The sequence below is a fragment of the Triturus cristatus genome, chromosome 1_2, assembly GCF_964204655.1.
Source record: "Triturus cristatus chromosome 1_2, aTriCri1.1, whole genome shotgun sequence".
Lineage (NCBI taxonomy): Eukaryota > Metazoa > Chordata > Amphibia > Caudata > Salamandridae > Triturus > Triturus cristatus.
This window is the reverse complement of record NC_140580.1, coordinates 704141090-704163002: the sequence shown is the minus strand read 5'-3', so window position 1 is coordinate 704163002 and position 21913 is coordinate 704141090. Positions and strand designations below refer to the sequence as shown.

The 21913-nt window shown below is 44.2% G+C and overlaps 1 protein-coding gene across 4 annotated transcripts in view; it reads left to right on the top strand.

Moving 5' to 3' along the window:
* DLG5 (discs large MAGUK scaffold protein 5) overlaps positions 1–21913 on the top strand; it is a 1132805-nt gene that overhangs the window by 78733 nt on the left and 1032159 nt on the right. For all 4 annotated transcript variants that reach the window (XM_085608570.1, XM_085608569.1, XM_085608568.1 and 1 more), the window contains exon 2: positions 5551–5622. In XM_085608570.1, coding sequence (XP_085464696.1) covers positions 5551–5622 — 72 coding nt within the window. The remainder of the gene's footprint in view (positions 1–5550; positions 5623–21913) is intronic.

Sequence of the window (21913 nt, the reverse complement as noted above, 5' to 3'; positions counted from 1 at the left end):
CCCCTGCAGCTCCGCTGAAAAATGCTGCTGCCCGCGCTGTCCTCTGTACAGGTAGGGGTTCAAGGCCCCGTCATCTGCAGGCTCCTGCCTACGCCTTATCCCTGGTGGTCCAGTGGGAGAAAGCAAAACCAAAGGGGATGATGGACGGAGTGTTGAACATTGCAAGCATGTTATGAACCCGAAACCGGTCCCAGGATGCTTGTTTCCGGTCCAGGGAAGACATGGCTTGGCAGTTCGGGCTGGACTGTTCCCATGAGGCACAGGGTCAGACTGATTTGCATATGGCCATGTCTGAACTAGGGTGGCGGAGTGAGCTAAAGAATGATGATGGATTAAATCCAGATCAGTTGACTGGGGGTGCGTGCTTGCAATGTTCAACACTCCGTCCATCATCCCCTTTGGTTTTGCTTTGGTCCAGTGGGAGACCCTTGCTCTTCTGCTGGTTCCACTGCTGCCTGTGCTGTATTGTGCCAGTTTTCTGTTCGTTTTCTGTCTCTCTTTGTTATCTGTATTGTAACTGTGCCTGTTTTTCTGTCTTTTGCCCCTGTATTTTTGTTTTTGTTTATCTATGTTTTTCCTGTTTCCTGCCTGTTTCCCTTCTCGCCTCTGCTGCCCCTCCCACCTGCTGATTTCCCGCCTCCCAGCTGTGATTCCCTCCCCCTTCCCTACTTAATAGCGGCCAAAGGCGCACCAAAGGCAAGCCCATCTGAGCCTGACCGCGACCAGCGCCAGGGACCCTGGACCTCCGACCTTCCAGTGCTACAACACAGCGGCCCTCCTCGCACTCAACCCCAGAAGGAACAACAACTGCCAGCTGTCGAACACCACCCACGGCCAGTTCTCCTGCCAACACTGCTGACAATCCTTCACCATCCACAGCACCCCCGACCTCCGCACCCACGCCAGACGCCCGCACCTAGAAAGCCCTGTAATGCATCCTCTTCAATGTGCGCTCACTGCACAGACCTGCTGCTTGAACCCGCCCCTCTCCTCCCCTCTTCTCCATTGGCTGGCCTCTTAAATACTGGTCAGCCATTGGAGAAGAGCTTTGTCTCTCCAAACAAGCCCCGTCTTTTTCGGATTCGGGGGCGTGTTTTTTACTTTCTTTCTCTCCTCTGGAATGTAAACATTCCAGCCAATGGCAAGAGGAGAGAAAGAAAAACACGCCCCCGAATCTGAAAATGCCACTGCGTTTCTCCGAGGCATTTCTGCTTGACCTCAGAGAAAGGCGGCGGTGTTCATGACTCTCGCCAGGTAAGGCGCTGGGACTGATTTCTTTAGGTTTTAATTTTTTTCTTTAAACAGTCCTAGAGGCCCCCAAGGTTATCGCGGGAATAATGAAGTGGGATTTATTGAAGAAAAAAAACAGGAAACATTTATTTGCTCATTACCTATCGCACCAGCTGCCTTGGCTATATTCTACGCAGGAGCTGCCGACCAGGAAGTGTATTCGGCAATCCATTGACTTCCGTCCTCTGAACACAGTTCCAATAAACAACTTGAACGCTAAATGGGCTTTTGGTAAACGAGTAGCGGACGCCATGCTGCAGGACAAAACAGATTTCCCAATTCCTTCCATTCAAGACAGTGGAGGAGGCTGAGTTAGTCTTAAAAAAAACGCTCGTCACTAGTCCTGTCAGAAACAGAAGCTGGGGAGACCAGAAGCGTTTTGTCATGCGTCGTACATTTGAAAATCGATTTTAGTTTCCAGTTTCCTCGCATTTTCAAACTAAGGAATTCATTAGTCTTTTCTTTCAAGTTTACAGTTTGATATAGCGCGAACTTGGCCCAAAAACACCACATCGATTTACATGAGCATCTAATTACATTACACACGATCAGCCGACATTGGAAGATGTGATTTGCCCAAAATCACATGGGTTGAACCGACACCATGACTTGAATCTGAATCACTAGCCCCTAAGTTGGCAGCTGTGGTCATTAGGTCCAGGGGTTTAAGTGGGATGAAAAAACGGGGGCGTCTCTCATAGCGGCGTGGACAATGTAATTAAGGGCGTGGCTTAAAACACCTAAACAAAAAATCTTTGCTTAGGATAGTGTGCCGCCCCATTGGTATTTTGATGCTTCTGTCATTGCATCCACAGATCTAATAGTACTCTCGTTTTATGAGAATGTCCTTGACATTTTCTTACTACTAAGTACATATCTGATGACAGCAGCTAACAGACCTCTGTGTGGTTAACATTACAATATATCCAACCCCAGGTTCTGCTTGCACAGATGCATGTCTCAGAGACATTGAAAGACACTCTTTTGAATTGTAAGGATGCCACTCCTCTGAAATCAACAGGATAGATTGCATCCCTCCCTCCCTCACCAAGTGGACAGGCCTGGGCCAGATGAAGTGTCTTTGAACTAGCTGAACAAGGTCAGAACTGTCCGTGTCTCTCACAACAGACTTGTGCACAATGTTTCAGTTGTTTTCTCGTGGCCTTTATTACCTAGGAGGATCACTAAGTGTATTTTTCTAAAACTGTATACTTATGATTGATGTTTAATGTTCTTCCTAGAGAGAGATCGGAGTTTTGTCTAGTGGAAGTTTTGACTCCTGGAAAGGTAGCACATAGGGTTAATGTGCCTGCAGCAAAGAACATGTACCATGCAGATCACAAAGTGCACATAATGTAAATAGGTCAGTGGGCTACTGCGTGTGTGTGTGTGTAGGTGGCTCTATTTGTGTGGGTTGCTCTATGTGAGTGGCTCTGTGTGTGTAGGTGGCTTTGTGTGTGTGGGTGCAAATGCAATAGGTCTCACATTTGAGAGTGATTAAGCTATTGACATTGTAAATAACAATGCCGTTTCTTTAAATGTTTTAAAAACAAAAACATAAACAAAAATAATGTCCTGAGCAATGCCAATAGCTCTAACTTTAACAATGCCGAGACCGTTGCATTGTAAATGCTTGTTGTAAGACTGGTATATGGCTTGTTGGCCCTGGGGGAACTTGCTGCTGTTGGTGTTTAGACTTAGAGTTAAAGCAGATTCTTAAGACTCTGACTGCTAGTGGGACATTCCTTAAACAGGCAATGAGAAATCTACTCATACACTCGCTATGGCGAGCCAGATGTTACCAGGACGAGTTATTTTTAGGGCCGACTAGTCCGGTCTGGTGAGCTAACGTGGGCAGTCAAAGAACAGGTGTTTTGTTCAGTCAGAAAATGAATGAGCACTAAAGATGCCTTAAAAACTTGTCACATTTGCTGTGCATTCAAAGACAGGTAACATTTCTACTTAATGCCGTTTTACAAAGTGCTGCTTGGAGATTGGTGTTTGCTGTTCTTTCCCCAACTGCAAAGTTAGAGGATTTTCTAATGTGAACTGTCTGACAATGGTGCTGGGCACACATGTAAATAGATTGTATATGAACTGTACACATATTTCAAAATATATTTCTGAAACTAGGAAAACACTTTTTTGTAATTTTCAAGTGTTGTGGATTTTTTTTAATAGAATCAAAACAGATTAGAATACTTTACTTGGGCATGTACAAATGATAAATATGTGCCAATCCAATTTCCACATATTATCATTTGTACCCTATTTAGTTATCAGTAGAACTGCATGTCTGTGGTCGTTTCGATGGAAAATGTCTGTTTGCAAATGAGACTGTGCTACCACATCATACTGTAGTAATATATGTATTAAAAGTCAACGTTTTAAATATGTACTGAGAAACATTCCAGCCCTTTCCCTGAGATGATAATGCTATTAGTGAACAAAGAAGCGAATCAGGGGGCACAAGTACCGGTTTATGGATCTAGCGCACTACACTTAGGTCGAGTAGATTATGCAAGTCACTGTAACTGAAGGTCTGGTAAAACAAAATTCAGATTTTTAGATGCCTGCCTAGATTTTACCAGTAGTGAATGGTGAATAACCACTGTCGCTAACGCGAGGAGAGAGTGGGACAGGGAATCGCTATAGCAAAACTATAGAGCCCCGACCTCCAGAGGAACTGTGTAATTATTTGTGGATGTCTTATTTTTCCTTTGTGTAGGTTAGTGGTAGAATAATTTTTTTCCTCCCTTTTTCATAAAATTGTAATATTTGGCGGGACTATGATTTATTGCTGCTGTGGCACATATTTTGAGTTGTGCATCTGAGTTCAGTATCCTGTATTCAAACACGTCTTGAACTGCTAAGTCCACTCTTACCACGATGGTCAAGTGAAGAAGGAATACTTGGCCCAGTCACTCATAATCTATTGTAAGTCTGGCCCTGGGACATCACAAGTGAAAGTTCAGAACCCTCACGGATGGGCCAAGTAGCCTCTGCATTCCCGTTGCCCTCTGAAAGGCAACATATTGTGGCTTTTAAGTCCCTCAGCAGTTTAGTGCACAGAAACCTACAAGGTGTATGTTGTGCTTTATACATTTATAAAACTTAAATATAAACTGTCATTAGCATCACTAAACTGTCCTTTAAGGGTTGATTACTGGTTATATCCATAATCAAACTTATGATTTACTCCCAACATGTTTGGTTGTTGGGGCAGTCCTTCCTTAAGTAGTGGTGTCATATCCAAGTGTCTCTAGAATGAGTTTGACAGCAGATGATATACAAAGATTACTGTTTTCGAAGTGCTTTACTATACATATAAGACCTTGCTCTTATGTCCACATATGCAACTCGCTAATACTGCCACATAGGAGTCAACAACATGTGCATGGCATACACTAATATCCAATGACATTTATTTATTAATTCATTAAATCGTATTTCGTTTTTTTGTCACACCAGTCTCACTCTTGACCAGACCTTGTATAGCGCAGAAGGAGGTAGGTAAGCACATGTGTAGAGAGAGTAGTGGCAGTGGACTAGTATATTTCCTTTCGTGTATTTTGAGTAACAGTGCCTTGCTGATTTTTTCTAGTCGTTTTGGAGTGATTCAATGCACTGTAACCATGCAGAATTAAAGAATTATAGAAACTTTGCGTAATGGAATTGTAGCAGACCATGCTCATTATGTGTAAACTGCGAAAATTACTTTGAGCTCCTAATGTTCATATTTCAGACGGTGTTTGCCACACACCACCTTGCATGATGTGCAGCGGTCTATTGCCCCTTAGCTAGGTTTATGCTATTCCAACACCAATACATTCATTGGTGTGGCATGAGCTATCTATTCTCTGCACTCCCATAGCGCTGTTAGTGTCATTGATCTTAGAGTTCTGTTTAGGATTGATCAGTCTTTACATAGCTTCTTGTATAAGTACTTTGCTTCTTTCTACATTAAAAAGTTTCAGACCAGTATGCATTATCTTAAAGATATAGTGAAAGGGTTGTTCTCCTCACTTTGCATAATATTATGGAGGAACGTCTTGGGGGAAAGGTAGGTTTCACAGCATCACTAATGGAGCAGATGAAGTCGTCTCTGCCAATGAACTAGTTTTAATACTTGAATGTACATTTACATCTGTTTCAGTGAGTTTTTAATTACCAAATAAAGTTTGTTTCGAGTAGAAAAGCTGTGGTTCAGCCATCTGATTAGCTAGTTGGCTAACATGTTTTTGTTTTGTTTATTCATAGATGGGTCCCCCTATAGTGTATTGTCTACAATGCCATCCGATTCCGAAAGCAGCAGTTCCCTAAGCAGCATTGGTGAGTGAGTCAATACTTTATGCAGTCTAACCGTGAAATTGTATCCATGTGAACAAAATAAAGGATGAAAAAATTGCAAATTGGATTGTTAACAAAACTAAGTTCATAACCAACAGGCCATCGTTTTCAAGGTGTCCCGTATGCAAAATGTGTATGCCTAATGTTTTAAGGCCTTTTTTATTATATAGAAAAACTTTGGGATCATCACTCATGAGGACCGTATCTTGCAAGCATTTATTTAATGTTTACTATTTTAGAGCCAGGTCAGCTTCAGAATGTATAATATTTGGACGTTGATCACCAGTGTCCACCTATTATTTTATACATTCCATAGTTTTGTATACATTTTGGAGGTACACTTTATTTTTCTGGGATAAGGAACTATTGGCTCCACTAGTCTCTCGCACAAATGCTATTTTTCTGAATCTCATCTCTATGTACGTATATACTGTCTAACTCTAAACCAAAAAAGGTTTAAAAAAATCTTTATTTCGGAACTAACAGCATAGGCCATAAAAGCACAAAGTATAAACAATAAATAAAACATTATGAGACAGTTGGGTATAAAAAGGAACACTCCAAGCACTAGTAAAAATTAGCACTACAGATCCAGAATATGTAGACATTCATTTCCTAATACAAAATGCTTTACAAATAAATGATGTAATATTAAACCAAACGGCTGGGGATCCCATAGCATACAAAATGGATTTTAAAAATTGTTTCCTTAAATGTGAATAAAACTGACAAAAAAGCATAAAATGTAAAGTGCTTCCCATTGACACTGTACTGCCGTTATATTCCTCTGTTTTAAATTGAGAAAGGTCACACGGGGGTCTATGTTGCTCAGCCGTAGTTTGGTCAGAACAAAGCGTTGTTTTGCGTTCATCACCCATATTAAATAAGGTTGAAAACCTACATGTATAGGGTTGTAGATGTATGTCACTACAGTTTGTTTTGTTTCATCAACAGAGGCTTTTTTCCTTACCCCGCTTCCAGCAAGGCAGCCTTCATTGCTGACTTTTCCAGCATCAGGAGGTTGAATGACTTCATCTTCCATCAGTTTTGATACCATCATATCAGTTTGCAGAGTCCTCCATCCTTATGCAAGGACTACCACGTAACCTTCCTCTCTTTCCTTCTGGACCGCCCTCCTTCCACAAGGACGTGCTTTCTGGTCAATGTCTCGATTTTAGAGACAGTAGTTCTTGCCTGGCTGTACAAAGAGTCCCTTGAGGTGGAACCACTAGAAGAAAGTGACTATTCCATTTACTTTCAGGTTCCCAAGGAGGGTTTTGGTCTGAGACACATGCTTGATCTCCGCCTCTTGAACTTGCATGGTTGGCAGAACAAGTTGAACATGTTATCCTTAAACCAAGTCCTGATGGCCATCAATGCAGGGGATTGGCTGTCATCCGTGGCCCTCTAGGGCACTTACTTTCATGTTTCAAAGACCTTACCCAACAACCAACTTGTCCTGGACAGATATTACTAGAGATTCACTGTACGGTCAGTTCATGGTCCTACTCTTTGGCATGACAACTGCATGTCTCACGAAAGTATTCGTAGTTGTGGTAGCTTGGCCTAGAGAGTCCATGTATTTCTGTACTTGGATGAATAGCTAGTGAAATCGTTGTTTCTGGCGCTGGCCAGTGAACATCTTCAGCACAACTAGACCCTCCTGCACAAATTGGAGTTTACCATCAAAATCCAGAAATATCACCTTACTCCCATGCAAAGGCTGACCTTTATAGGTTTCCTATTATTGTGCAAAATCAAGACAAATTTCCGATGTTTCTGACACGGATGCCAGTTCCTCACATTCCCTGCCTTTGACGTCATTTCAGTTCCCCACACTAGATGACAGATGAGAGCCCTTCAGTAGTGCCCGAGAAAGCAGCAGCTCCAACTATACGACAGACTCTATCCTGAGGTGCAGATCTTCGAATCACTAAATCCTGATCTGCACTGGTTGATATGTACTCCATCCTGCTTGTTTGTCGTCCTTCAGCCCTCCGATGAGGTGCATGTATTGTGGTTACAGATCCCTTCTCCCTGTGCTGGGGTTTCTATCTTGGAATATGCCGTCTCGAGGCCTTTGATCATTGTCTGAGCAACTCATGCACATAAAATTGCTTTAATTGGGTGGCAGTTGACTTGACCATGAAGACCTTTCTTTTTTCAATCTCTGGGAGCGTCATTCAGATTCTGTCCTACAGACACCAGCTCTATTTACTATATCAAATGAAAGGGTAGTGAGCAGTTCTAGACCCTGTGTTGGTGAGTCTGGATCCACCAGTAGCAGTGGGCGTATCCTACGATTGGGAGTCGTGGCGATTGAAACAGGCACGATGGGGGAGAGTATTCTTGCCAGGTTGGGTGTTTTAAAGTTTCACAAGAATATAAACATTGTGAATGTATATTCCGACATTAAATTTGAGGGAGTGTGAAATAAGGACACATTAATTAGTGCACTTGATTATTGTAATATGATTTAATGTGTGTACATTTGTAGGTGATACTGAAGATCGTGGTCACCACTGGGACACGTGACCGTCTGGTGCGTGGTCCCCGAAGAGTGGGTTGCAGGTACGAGGGATGATAGCAACCACTCGGTAATTATGCAAATTTTAGAGCAGTTTTAAGATAACCCTTGAGTGCATTTGGAAGTGAAGTTGTATTTACTTTTGGCACGTTCTTCTTCTTTTCAATGTCATAGAACCAGTCCAGTGTGAGTCTCAAGTGAGGTGAATACTGGTTACCCCGACAGCCCTGATGAAGTTGCATAAATTGGCGGCAACAAAACATGTCGGCTTTCTGCTTTTGAAAATGGTGCAATATGGACCATTTTTAGGTCTCGCCTGACCCAGCGCATGCGCTGGTCTGGCGAGACTTATTGAGAGGGCTCCAAAAAGTGCTACCAGGCCAGCCTAAAGCTACAGTGCATGTGCGCGGGCACGCGCTTTACCGCGATTACTTTCACTTTCGCGGCCGCACGGCCGCTTTGATGTTTGATCGCGATCGCGATCAATGCTTGTTTGCTCTCTACTTCACATTACTTTTCACTGCCTTGCCCCTCCTCCCGCTCTCTGATTCACACCCCTCTCTCTCCACCCTACCCTTTTCTTTCGCTTCCTCAACTGTTTCACACTCCACCTGGGTCAGTTTCACGCTCCGATTGAACGCGCACTCCACCATTGCCCCGGGGCACAAGCAGGGACTTCCTTGCCGGCTCCCATGTTCCTTGTGCACTCCCCATGGCTCCCGGGGCCAAAGCAGGCAGTCACATCCATGTGCCTTTGTGGTGTGGAGGAATTCCTTGAGACCGGCGTACATGTCTACTTGTACATATTCATTTGCGGTGCTTAAAAGTGCAGCGTTCTTTAATGGTGCAGAGGAGCTTGTTTTTATGTTTTTTCCTGCTCGTGTTCATCTTTGGCTCCGTATTTCGTTGCATCTTCCCACCCGCCGCCTCCTGCTTTTCCTTACAGCAGCTGAGCAACCTTGCAGCTTCTTCTAAGGACGTTCAGGGAATATAATTTGAGAGTTTCCCTTAAAAGGTGCCATTTTAACTTAATTACTCTGCAGCGTGTGGTGCATGAACAAGCTGGACTGCCTTCTATAATCATTGTGTTTACTCTGGCAGCTTCGCATTGCAGGTTGGGCCTGTGTAGTGCTTCTTTCGGCAGGAGGTGGGTCTAGCTGTCCAACAGGGCCTGGCTCCTCCCGGGTGGCACCGTGCCTCCCATCATATCCCTTGTGCTGCTGCTGCAGTGATTCTGGGAGACCATGCTGCTGGATTTCGCCCTGCATTCCAGGACGGAAAAACAATAACAGGTGAATTTAGCATTGGTCAGGCATGTTTGATGGGAAGTTTGGAGGAAGTTTTGGGTCCCATAATGTTGTGTGTGGATGGACCACCGAAAGGAGAATGTGGCCATTAGGATTTGGGATTGAGTACCAGCAGTGCTTTAAATGGGCCGGTACTGTCGTGTACGGCGTACCGGCACTTTTTATTTTGTGCGGGAGAGTACCGGCACTTCTCAAGAGAAAGGCTATACTTTTAATTGGAGAGTACCGGCATTTTCAGAAACAAGCAGGTACTCTGGTACAGAGTACCTTCACTTCTATCTTTCCATTTCAAGCACTGAGTACTAGGATCCCCCACAGCAGGCCCTGCAGCTGGTGTTATTTAACTAACATCACTCGGGTCACAGGGCGTTTTATGGGCTGAACCAAGAAGTCCCCTACTTCTAGACATCTCTTTGTACTAAATAATAGCCCTTCACACAGTCTAGTTAAAAGAGTTGGTAAAACTTTATATAAACAAATCTAAGAATCAGCAATGTATGGTCTGCAAAGCTCATGTGATCTGCTCTCAAATTAAATGCATCATGCATTGCAACAAAATAATCATGTAAAGCCCTCAACCATGTAGTCTGCGTTCTTTTTTTGGTCTAGCATTTGAGACCTCTTGTATATACTTTAGTTTATACTTATATGTGTATGTACTTTGTGGGCTCTGGAGATCAGCCCTATTACTTGTCTGCCTCTGCTTAGGCACTTTCTTTTCTGTTCAACTGCCTCTATCTAACTGTCTTGATAGAAAACGACCAGTAGAGGTCAGTACAATACCAGAATCGCTTTCTGCTGAGGGACTTTCTCTTTTTTTTTTTTTCTGGCAACTGCCTCTATTTAACTTTCTTGATAGAAAACGACCAGCTGAGGTGAGTAAAATACCAGAATCACTTTAGCATTCTCTAGATTCCAATCAATGGAAATTGTCTTCCACGAGCACCCATAGACAATAATATTTTTTTCAAATCTTGTATTTTGAGAGTTATGACCACTGAAGGCCCTGATTTTATTTTAAAAACAGAGCTTTGGACCATACCATTTCCTGCTGAAAGGCTATATTTCTCTCCATGTGTTCCCATACCTGGCGTGTCACGCAGTTTGGTGCGTACTTTCCCTCCATGTTAAAGAACAGTAGATGTTTCCGAACCCAGGCTAATGTGCTGCATAGCTAAATATATATAAGGTCCCAAAGGCGAGACCGATTGCATTGCAAATGCTTGTTTTTAATTGAGGACGCTCACGGCACCAAATAAAATTATGTCCAGCTAGTAAGTTGCACCTCATTTTAAATATTGAGAATTGCAGTTCTTTTCTCATGGGACCAGCGGGCACTTTAGTGACACAAACACTGATAGTGCATTTACATATGTTTTTCACTGTTCTTTTCTTTTTTTTCACCTCTGAGAATTCTATGATGAAACACACACTTTTCCTTTCGGGTAAGAAAGCTACCGATGATAAGTGGGTGAGCTAGTGAGTACCAACCAGAAAGCCCCCCTTGGTGTTACTTCTGTGAGGTGCTTTCTTACCTCTCTCACATTTTTTCACTAACTTTGTATGGACAAAAATGTTTTCTTTCATGTGGTGTATTGACTTTTTGCTTTGAAATTGAAGAAGTAGACACATAGGCTAGTGGGCCTTGCCTTGAAGGAAGTTTTGAAAATTTTTATAAACTCCTCAGGTGTCTTCAAGATAAGTTTAGTTATTCAGAATCAGTCAGGTCTACTTGTGTTTGTAGACTGTTGAGTGGGGGGTGACCTGACTGTATACCCCCTGGTGCTCCTTCTGTATTTATGATATGTACTCCAACCTGCTGGTTTGTCGTCCTTCAGCCCTCCGATGAGGTGCAGGTATTGTGGTCACAGATCCCTTCTCCCTGTGCTGGGGTGTCCATCTTGGAGTATGACGTCTTGAGGCCTTTGATCTTTGTCTGAGCAACTCATGCACATAAAATTGCTTTAATTAGTTGGCAGTTGACTTGACCATGAAGACCTTTTTTTTTTTCTCAATCTCGGGGAGCGTCATTCAGATTCTGTCCTACAGACACCAGCTCTATTTACTATATCAAATGAAAGGGGTGTGAGCAGTTCTAGACCCTGTGTTGGTGAGTCTGGATCCACCAATAGCAGTGGGCGTAACCTAGTGGAGTTAGGAGACCATGTATTTCTGTACTAGAATGAATACTCACCTTTAGCAGTGGGTGCAGAAAATTGTTTTTTTCCCAAGTTGCACTCACCTTGTAGGCTCTCTCAACATGAAAGTGGATGCCTTGAGTCTATTCTTCTTTTAGGATCTTGAGTGGAAGCTACACCCTGAAGTGACTGGCAAGATCTTCAGATTGGATTTTCAAATGTTGGTCTCGTCACCATGACTCTGAACAACAAGCATTGGCATAGCCAATAGGTCTCGCTTTTGGGACCTTATAAGTATTTAGTTATGCAGCACAATATCCTTGGTGCAACAACAACTGTTGCATGGCAAAACACTTATAAGGTCCCAACGGCGAGACCTATTGGCTATGCCAATGCTTGTTGCTGTTTTTGCGGTACTGCAATATATAGGGATGATATTTGTCACAGTTTAAAGTTTGGATTAGATCATTGATGACACTATTGTTCATAGGATCACGATGTCTCCAGTGACAACTTCTTGCTGCCCAGGTCGTGCCGAGGGGTTCCTTTTCTGGTGTTTCTGCTGTAGTGATCGAGCCGAAGGTCCTGCTGCAGTTGTCTCCTCCCATTGTGTGTGTGGTTGTGTGGGTGTGGTTGTGTGGGTGTGGTTGGTTGTGTGGGTGTGGTTGGGTGTGTGGTTGTGGTTGTGTGTGGTTGTGGTTGTGTGTGGTTGTGGTTTTGTGTGTGTGGTTTTGTGTGGTTGTGTGTGTGTTTGTGTGTGGTTGTATGTGTGTGGTTGTGTGTGGTTGTATGTGTGTGGTGTTGGGTGGTTGTGTGTGTGGTTGTGTGTGTGGTTGGTTGTGTGTGTGGTTGGTTGTGTGTGTGGTTGGTTGTGTGTGTGGTTGGTTGTGTGTGTGGTTGGTTGTGTGTGTGGTTGTGGTATGTGTGTGGTTGTGTGTGTGGTTGTGTGTTTGTGTGTGGTTGTATGTGTGGTTGTGGTTGTGTGTGACAGTAATAGTAAAAGCATCTCAAAATAAAGGAACACAAACATCGAGTTTGGAGAAAGAGAAAGCACGTTGTAAGTCAAACGGGCGCAGCAAAGCATTGACACAACAACAAAAACAAAACAAGATCACTTAGCGAAGACTGAATGCTGATAATGGATACACACAGCCCATCATCTTAATAGTTCGATTGCAACCAATGTGCACTCAAACCTGCCCCCTCCTTGTGAGTTGCACCCCATATTACATGAGTTATAACTGCTGCACCCACCATAGCGCTTTGAGATATAAAGCGCAATATAGGTCCAATCGACTAAGCAGTTGCCAACATGCTGTGCTTTTAAAGAGAATGTGTCAAAAGTTTCCAGCTTCCTCATCATGTCCTCATGAAAGCGCCAACAAAAGGACTCCCTGAATGGTGCAACGGACATGAAGCAGCTGCTGCGATCAGAAATAAACACTGTGAACGTTGTCCAGTTTCACGGTAATATTTCCTTAATGTTCCTTAAGTCACAAAACAGTAATACTAAAAGCATCTCAAAATAAAGGAACACAAACATCGAGTTTGTGGAAAGAGAAAGCACGTTGAGGCAGCGATGGAAGATGCATTTAAGGTGGGCGTGATATTGCCTGACTGAGATGCACCCACTGGGAGAATCCCAAACGCTTGTAAGCGCGAAGGCGGGGGAGGGGCGGAGGCAGGGAGCAAGCAAGAGGAAAGACAGATGGCGCTGAAGGCTGGCGGTTCGCGTGTGCACACTCGCGTGAGCGCAAGCTTGTCGCCAGCTACCAGCACTTTGAAAACTCACCTTCTAAAGTCTCTCCGAGCAGCGCATGCGTGCTGACTCAGCGAGACCTAAAAATTAAAGGATAAGGTTCACTTTGTAATCAGAAAGTCTGGGCTTTCTCTTTGATATCACTGCCTCCACAGCTTATCAAAGTACACAAAAGACAACAGGTGGAGTAAAAATGTCAATCCTACCTTAGTGTCTACTCGCCGACTGCAAGTACATCTATGCATGTATCACAGGTACCAGCAGTTAGTTTGCAGCCAGGGAAAGTCTTCACTCCATTGTGGCAGCTAGTTGACGTTTCATGGCTAAGAAATTTGAAGATGGAGAAAAAGCAGTGGGCGCAGCAGTATGCAAGGGCCTCTCATTCATGAGACGTTTGCTCTAAGGCATTTCCTCAGTGGATTCGAATTGCCTTGGAGACTGCTGGTTACAGAGCTACCCGATGAAAATTGCCATTCCTTGACTTGTCCACTGGCTCTTTGTTTACAACTGTCTGAACTTCATAGTCAAAAGGACTCTGCCACCAAATGATAAACTCAACAGAAGTACTTGCACTAGCACCAAAGTGTGTATTGCCTACAACAACCTTCTGCTGTGTTTCAGGCACAGCACAAAGGGAATAGATCAGGGGTTCTTAGTCACTTAAACTGTTCTCTTTATTAGGGACCCGTCATTATTGGTTAACAAATTATTTCTCACAACTAGAAGAGATCTGGATCCAGACCTGCAAAGACCTACTCTTCTGGGTTTTCCTCAGTGTGTGAAAGGCATGGCGAGAAAATGCTTAAATATTAAACAAGCATTTACAATGCAACGGTCTCGGCATTGTTAAAGTTAGAGCTATTGGCATTGCTCATGACATTATTTTTGTTTGTTTTTGTTTTTAAAACATTTAACCCCTTCCATGCTGCGCAAATTCCGCCGCTGTGCTGACGGAATCTTGCGCGGGCGTGGTCATGACGGAACGGTTCCGTCATGAGCACAGCTCAACCGTGGCTCATGACGGAACCGTTCCGTCATGAGCACCGAAGGGGTTAAAGAAACGGCATTGTTATTTACAATGTCAATAGCTTAATCACTCTCAAATGCGAGATTTATTGCATTTGCAGCCACACACAGAGCCACACACACAAAGCCACCCACACACACAGAGCCACCCACAGAGCCACTCACATAGAGCAACCCACACACAAATAGAGCCACCCACAGAGCCACCTACACACACACACACACACACACACACACACACACACACGCAGAAGCCCACTGACCTATTTACATTATGTGCACTTTGTGATCTGCATGGTACATGTTCTTTGCTGCAGGCACATTAACCCTATGTGCTACCTTTCCAGGAGTCAAAACTTCCACTAGCCAAAACTCCGATCTCTCTGTAGGAAGAACATTAAACCCCAGAGTCATCAGGACATTTTTATTGTTGCCGAAAATTGCTGGAGGCGAGGAAGGAGGCAGCAAGCGCTTTTAAAACCTTAATTTACTTTCAAACATAATGTCTCCACCCAAAGTCCGCGCCCGGTCACACTGGTTGCACTGCCCTAGAGCTGGCCCTTCTCAAGGGTCCTCTGACCTCAATGACAGAGTCACTGTTGTTCTTGGCTGTGTTGCTTCATAGGCCTGCTAGCAAGACTGGAGGTGAACTCAGTATGGATTGTGGTGGACAAACCTTGAAGGTTAATCCAGACTTGCCAGTGCTAGGGTCCACCTGCTGGTGCTAAGACACCAGCGCTTCTAAGGACTTGCAAAACCTTCTAAGGTCTAGCATGGGATTATGCTCTCACTGGAGAGTCGTCTGGTGGACTGGTTATTAAGGCTGAACGTGGTTCCCCAGTTCCAAATTCAGCAGCTCTGGTCATAGTGCCACATCGTCTCCCCCACTGAACACCATACTGTCCCACTGAGAAAAACTCACACTGCCTTGAACTACAACCCACACTTTACAGTAAATGATTTTCATTTCCGCAAAAAATAATACGAGGTGAATTATTGCTGCATTTGAGGCTGCTGTGCGCCTGGATGTGGTGCTGATGTTAATACCTTGCTACAGTCGGGAAGATGTGCATAGGTGAACTGCAATGTGATGAACACACAAACAGCCACTTCATCCACTGCAGACACATATACTAAGTGTGCATTTGACCACTAACCTAACTTCCAAGCATTATTATGACGCCACATTTCAGATATCACTTGTTAAGATTTGGCAGAGGAGACCAGGGGGAGGATGAGTAGAGATCAAACGAGCAGAAAGAGAAGAGGTCAGAGGAGAGCAGGTCACAGTGGAGAAGAGATCAGACATCAGTTGAGAAGAGATCAGAAAGCCAGAGAAGAAGTCAGAGCAGAGAGGAGACCAGCCAGCAGAGAAGAGTTCAGAGGAGCCCAGATCAGAGCACAGAGGAGCCCAGATCAGAGCACAGAGGCAACAGAGGAGGAGAGATCCGAGGAGTGCAGAGCAGAGCAGTGAGGAAGAGACGCAGCAGAGGAGAAGAGGTCAGATGAGTGCAGATCAGAGCACAGAGGGGAAGAGATGAGAGTAACGCAGATCAGAGCAAAGAGGCAGAAGAGCAGAGTGGAGATCAGAGGAGCCCAGATCAGAGCACAGAAGCAGCGGAGGAGAAGAGATCAGAGCACAGAGGAGAAGAGACGAGAGGAGCACAGAATAGAACACAGAGGCAGCGGAGGAGAAGAGTAGAGATCAGTGGAGCGCAGATCAGAGCCGCAGCCAGCGGAGCAGAGCTGGGAGACCAGATGATGCGCTCAGAGCAGCTGAGAGGCGACGGGGTCGACGGAGCCCACAGCAGCAGCAGCGTCGACGCACGAGCAGCAGAGGGAAAGTTTTCAGAAGCCGCTGCAGGGGATCTAGAGCGACCAAACCCGGGGCTTGGGCTGAGATCCAGTCAGGGAGGGATCCGGCCGAGGATGCACCCGGGGACTCACCGCCCGCACTGCCTCCAGCCGAGCCCAGCCACCGACCCAGCCAGCAGCTCCCGGCGGAGGGAGAGGGAGGGAGCGTGATATGAGAAGGGGAAGAGGGAGGGCTAGGGGGAGGAGGAAACACCGACATGGAGGTGTAGAGAAGGGGAAGAGAAACGGGAAGTTTATATGCAGTCTGCACTGTATCCACCAATGGACCTCAAACGACAGGTGCATGACTGCAAATCTCTGGGTGACTCTGGATGTAGGGTCCGTTTCCCGCGAACGAGCAATATACGACGCAGTTATGTGTCTGCTGTACATACCCATTGGTGTCTGAGTTTACGCTCTTCGGCGGTACTGAGGAAGAGAGGTTAACTGTTCCGTAAATGAGCGTCCAGCCATGAACGGCGCCGCCTTTCTCCGAGGTCAAGCAGAAATGCCTCGAAGAAACGCAGCGGCGTTTTCGGATTCGGGGGGCGTGTTTTTCTTTCTCTCCTCTTGCCATTGGCTGGAATGTTTACAGTCCAGAGGAGAGAAAGAAAGTTAACAACACGCCCCCGAATCCGAAAAAGACGTGGCTTGTTTGGAGAGACAAAGCTCTTCTCCAATGGCTGACCAGCATTTAAGAGGCCAGCCAATGGAGAAGAGGGAAAAAAAGGGGCGGGTTAAAGCCCCACTCCTAAAACATTAATGTTCGCGAGCAAGACTGCGCAAGCGCAGCCTTCGCTAGCCGAGACCTAAAAAGGAAACCCTAACATGCGTCAAGACCAATCAGCATCAAACCCACAGCAATGCAAAAATAATCTTCCAGTTAATTCATCTATTTTGATGAAGGAAGAAAAAAATGACCCCCTGAGGAAATTGATTTGAGGAAAGTGAGCCCCACCATTCTCTGGACAATCCCATTTCAAAAACTAGTAGCTTGAGAGGGGGAACAAGCATAAGCTTACAAAACACCATTAACTTGCAAAAACCATAAGCATACATTCAGTTTATAACGTTGAAAAATTTTATGTAAATCCAGAATCTTATTACTAGCAAAATGAATCAATGTCTATACCTAGAAAGAAAGCTTTACCAGCAGGTGGCTTAAAATCTTAGTAGTTTATACATGTTCGGTGGTAAGCATTCTTTCTTGCAGCCATTAAGACTACACAGTAACCTGGCAGGGCTTGTTCTGGCGAACACTTCACTTATATAAAATGCAAGCAAAAATCACTGGTGTTATTTAACCAACATCAAGTTATCAGAAGTGATAACAGGAATGGCACTGCATGACTTAACATCAGAGGTACCGCAAGATATGACATTAATCATAGTTTGAGCTTGATGCAATTACAAAAAGTGTATTTTAAAAAAGCACTACAAAAAATATAAAACAAAACGTAAAAAACTAAAAAGAAAACCAGTTAAAAGACAAGTATATAAGCCACAAGGCGGGGTCAAAGGAGTTGCACCCCATGTGCGATCCTTGGATTATCCTCGTATAGGTTACTGTGCCACGAAATACCAGTTCTTAGCTTGAACAGGAGGGGGTTGGTTCACAAGGTTAGCTGGATCTCCATTCTTATGTGTTCTAGCGGCTCTAACATGACCGATTTGAAAGGAGAACTTAACCCTCTGGTCCCCACCGACAAGCAGAGAAAGCCACTTCGACCAACGAAGCACAGTTTACTGGAGACGTTCTATGTCTAGTCCATCCCTCCTCCATCCCTCATGAGGACTGTGCAACCCACAATGAGCTAGCTAGGAGGAAAGCTGGTGAAATGATGTGCTTGCTCCAGAGATCTTTCTCGCGTGCTGGTTCCAGCAGGTCGACGCCACCTTTCGCTCTTCTGAGGGCTATAAAATGAATACCATTGAGTTTTGCCAAAAGGAATATTTATTGTAGGCACAAAGAGACTCCCATCATTTACCACTACATAAAAGTTCGGTGTATATTAACTGTAGATCAAGTTTAAGAGCCGGAACCAGATTGTAAGGATGATACAGTGGTCGAGCCAGGGCTCGTTTTGAGTTTGGAAATGCCTTTGATCAGGTTCTTTCTCTTCTTTTAATATTTTAATGTCATCAGCTAGTGTTTTGGTTTTCTCTCTATAAGATATTATGTTTAGGTATAAAGGAGGGAAAGTACACTTGTGATACATACAAATTAAAACATATCAGACGGTACTAGTTAGGTGGAATTCTTGTTTTTTTGCAATCAGATAGATGCCACAATGCTGTGGTGCATTGTTCCCATCAGCTGTGTATTTCTTCTTTTTTCCCCATCTTGCTCTTCCATATTCCCCATCCAGTTAGTAAGCACTCTTTTGCTCTTTCATAGTGTTAAGCATATAAGCTATTTTCCAGCAACTTGAGTATGGGTGAATAAAACTCATACAATACATCAAGACAGGCCCATGTAGTTAAAATGTAGCCAAAGCAACGCTTCCCACTAGCCAATGCGGCTCTTTGCAGAAACAGCACATTACGTCGATTCTAGTTTGAAACAAAGTGAACCACCAACCCAGTTTCATACAGTGGGCTTCACACTCTGCATGGTCCATTGTGAGCCAATAGAATAGCCGTAGGCAGAAGTATGTATGGCAAATCGTTGATGGGACTATGCCCTGCAGTATCTAATAACTAAACATTTTCAAATCATTCCCTTTATTTTATCAGTGGTAATATGAAACTGGTCACTAATTCACGCAGCCATATATGGGACAGAAAAAGGAGTAAATACCTGTTCAATTTAGTCATGCAGGACCCGACTTACAAAAGAGCACAGCTTAAACTTCAGATTCGATACCAGAGATTACATCTTTGCAGTAAATTCCTGACTTTTCAGGAATTCACAAAAGACTCTGTAGTACCCCAGGAAAGGTATAACAATCCTCCATTCCTGGGGTGATGGGTTTACTGAAATAAGCTCAGTTCATTCCAACATCTCCCTTGATAAGCAGGGGTCTCTGTGGCTTCCAATGGCAGTATCCTACACTGTGAGTTCACTGTTTTGTCACTCCATTAAAATGCACCACTACCTACAACAAACGTAATGCGGTGCTAGATTAATGTTGCACTGCCAGTGACTTCTTTGGTTTTTGAGATACAAAGTGAAGCAAAAAAATAGTTATGCAATGCTCCACATTTCATGCAGTGATGGTAGTTAGACGGGCATAACGTGCTCCACATTTCGTGCAGTGAAGAAGTGAGGTGGATTACATAGGACATTGATTCTACATGCCTCTAACATGATGAAGATTAAGACTGAATTGTAAGGTGCGTTTTAAACTCATGTGAGCACACAGTGGGGTGTGAGCGAACCAGGTAGAGTCTGCCAGAGTCAGGGGCACACCCAGGAGAGCATGCGCACTGCACACTGCACTTGTGAACTTAGTGAACTGCTTGTCATCCTCGGGATCAGAGTTACTCATACTCGCCAGGTGAGGCTGCAACCAGGGCACCAGAAGATCTGCGGGAGGCGAGGTGGAGGTGGGGGGGGAGGAAGGAAAGCATGGAGGTTGGCACGGCACAGGGAAGGGAGGAGGGGGCAGGGCGGAAAGGAAAGAAGACGAGCAGTCAAGGGCAGCATGACAGGGTGAAAGGAGAGGGGACAGGTACAAAGGACAGGAAAGGGAACCGAAGAAAGAGGAGGAAAAAAATAGATTGTTAAAGCAAAGGACTAAAAACACAAATAAGTGAAAGAACCAGTTTCTATAGGGAACTGGAGGCTGCCATATTAAGGAGGATCGCTTGCAATGGAAAGTCCTGACTGCAAACAACCAGTCCCTGCTGCTCACTAGGGGTACAACAAAGTTTGATTTGTAAAGGACATCTCAGACGTATGATCAAAATTCAGCCAATCTGCCTCATATTCTGTGCAAGTGCAAATTGTTGCCTGTCATTTTCCGTTTTATGTATTGAATTTTTGGAGTACAGAGTTGGCCACTTTATGTTGCTATGAATGGTAAAACATAGGTCACGAGTATTTCCATATGTTTTTATCGCTAAAAGAGAATCTTTGATAAATAAACATTTCAATGAACATTTGTAAAGCAATACTGACCCTCAACACCTGCACACCCACACAGAAGAACACTAGAGGGCGCAGCAGGGTCAGGATAAAATGTGTTATTATACAAGCAATAAAACACCAAATATTAAACAGAGGTTTATGATTAGCCTAAATCAATTAGTATAAAAAGAGCAAATCACAGTGTTAAACAAGCATTGGCCACGCGGCTGCAAAAGTGACGCGGCCGGACGAGAAGGGCAGGGGGAGAAAGGAGGGGGAAGTGAGGGGGTAGTGCACGCAGAGCAAGGCTTAATGAGATAAAAATGGCAGATGGCGGCTGCGCGCGTTCACATGCACGCAAGCTTTAGGCCAGGAAACGCTTGTGGGTAGGACTTTGAAAAGCCCCTTACTAAAAGTCGAGCAACAGCGCATTCTCTGCTGTAGGCTCAACCTAAAAAGTGGTGTATACTTGTTTGAGTAGTTCCTGCGGGACTACCTTCAGATTCAGCAGCTCTGGCTCACGTGTCTCGACCCATTGCTATAGTCAAACATTATGTTATGTGCAAGTTGCGGGAAGTTAAAGCACAGTTGGTTCTGTGCCCCCAAGGCTGCGAGGAGGATCTGGTATGCTGATCTGTTTCCACTCCATAATCTGCTTCCTCTTAATCTGCATTTTCTAGACATGCTCTTGCCACAGCATGGTCGAGTCCTCCCTCCCCAGTCTCCAGACAGTACAGTTGTAACCTTGGGGATCGAGTAGTGTCTGCCATCTGAGATTGCAGTAGTCATCTTAGTGGTTTGGAAATCCCACTACAAAGCCATTAATTCAAAACTCTGTAACAGATTTGTTCACTGGTGCAAGTTGAAAGGCTTGAATCCTTTTCAATCACACCATTCTAGTTTTCTATAATTCTGACTATTTTGTCCCATCCAGACATAGTCATGCTTCTGAAATAGTCTATTAGGCAGCCCTGTCTGCCTTCATGTGCCTTCCTGACCAACCTCCTTTGTTTAATTTGCATGTTTTCTGAAATGTTTGCTTTATTTGTTTTCTCTCACTCCGTTTGCGGTTTCTCAGTGGGAACTGAATCTTGTGTTTACTTCTTTCATCCCCATTTGAACTAATTCACAGCTCCCTGCTTACAGTTCTAAGTTTGAAACCTGCCTATCTAGTGCCAGTGACTTGAGTATGTAGAGTTGTGAACTTAATGCTGTTTTGGATCGACCATTTTTCACTGATTTCTACTGGATACATTGGTTCTGCCCATCTTTTCTTCTAAAAGTGGTATCTGCTTGTCATATGGCTCATTCTATCACTCTTCCATTTTTGTTCCTGTCTTTTCATCTGCCAATGAGTTTGAGAAGTTGCTTAATATGCAGTATCCTAGTACATAGACCACACTTGTCAGAATGGAGTAGGTTATGAGCTTTTTGTGGACTTCGTTGCAGCCAAGATATGCAAGAAAGTGGCCTGTTATACCATTTCCAGTTGGGTCATCCTCTGTAACAAGATCTGCTATGTTTTTTCCAAGAAAGACCCTCCAAAGGTTATTTGTGTCCTCACCTTTAGGACTTTGGCATCTGTTGCTC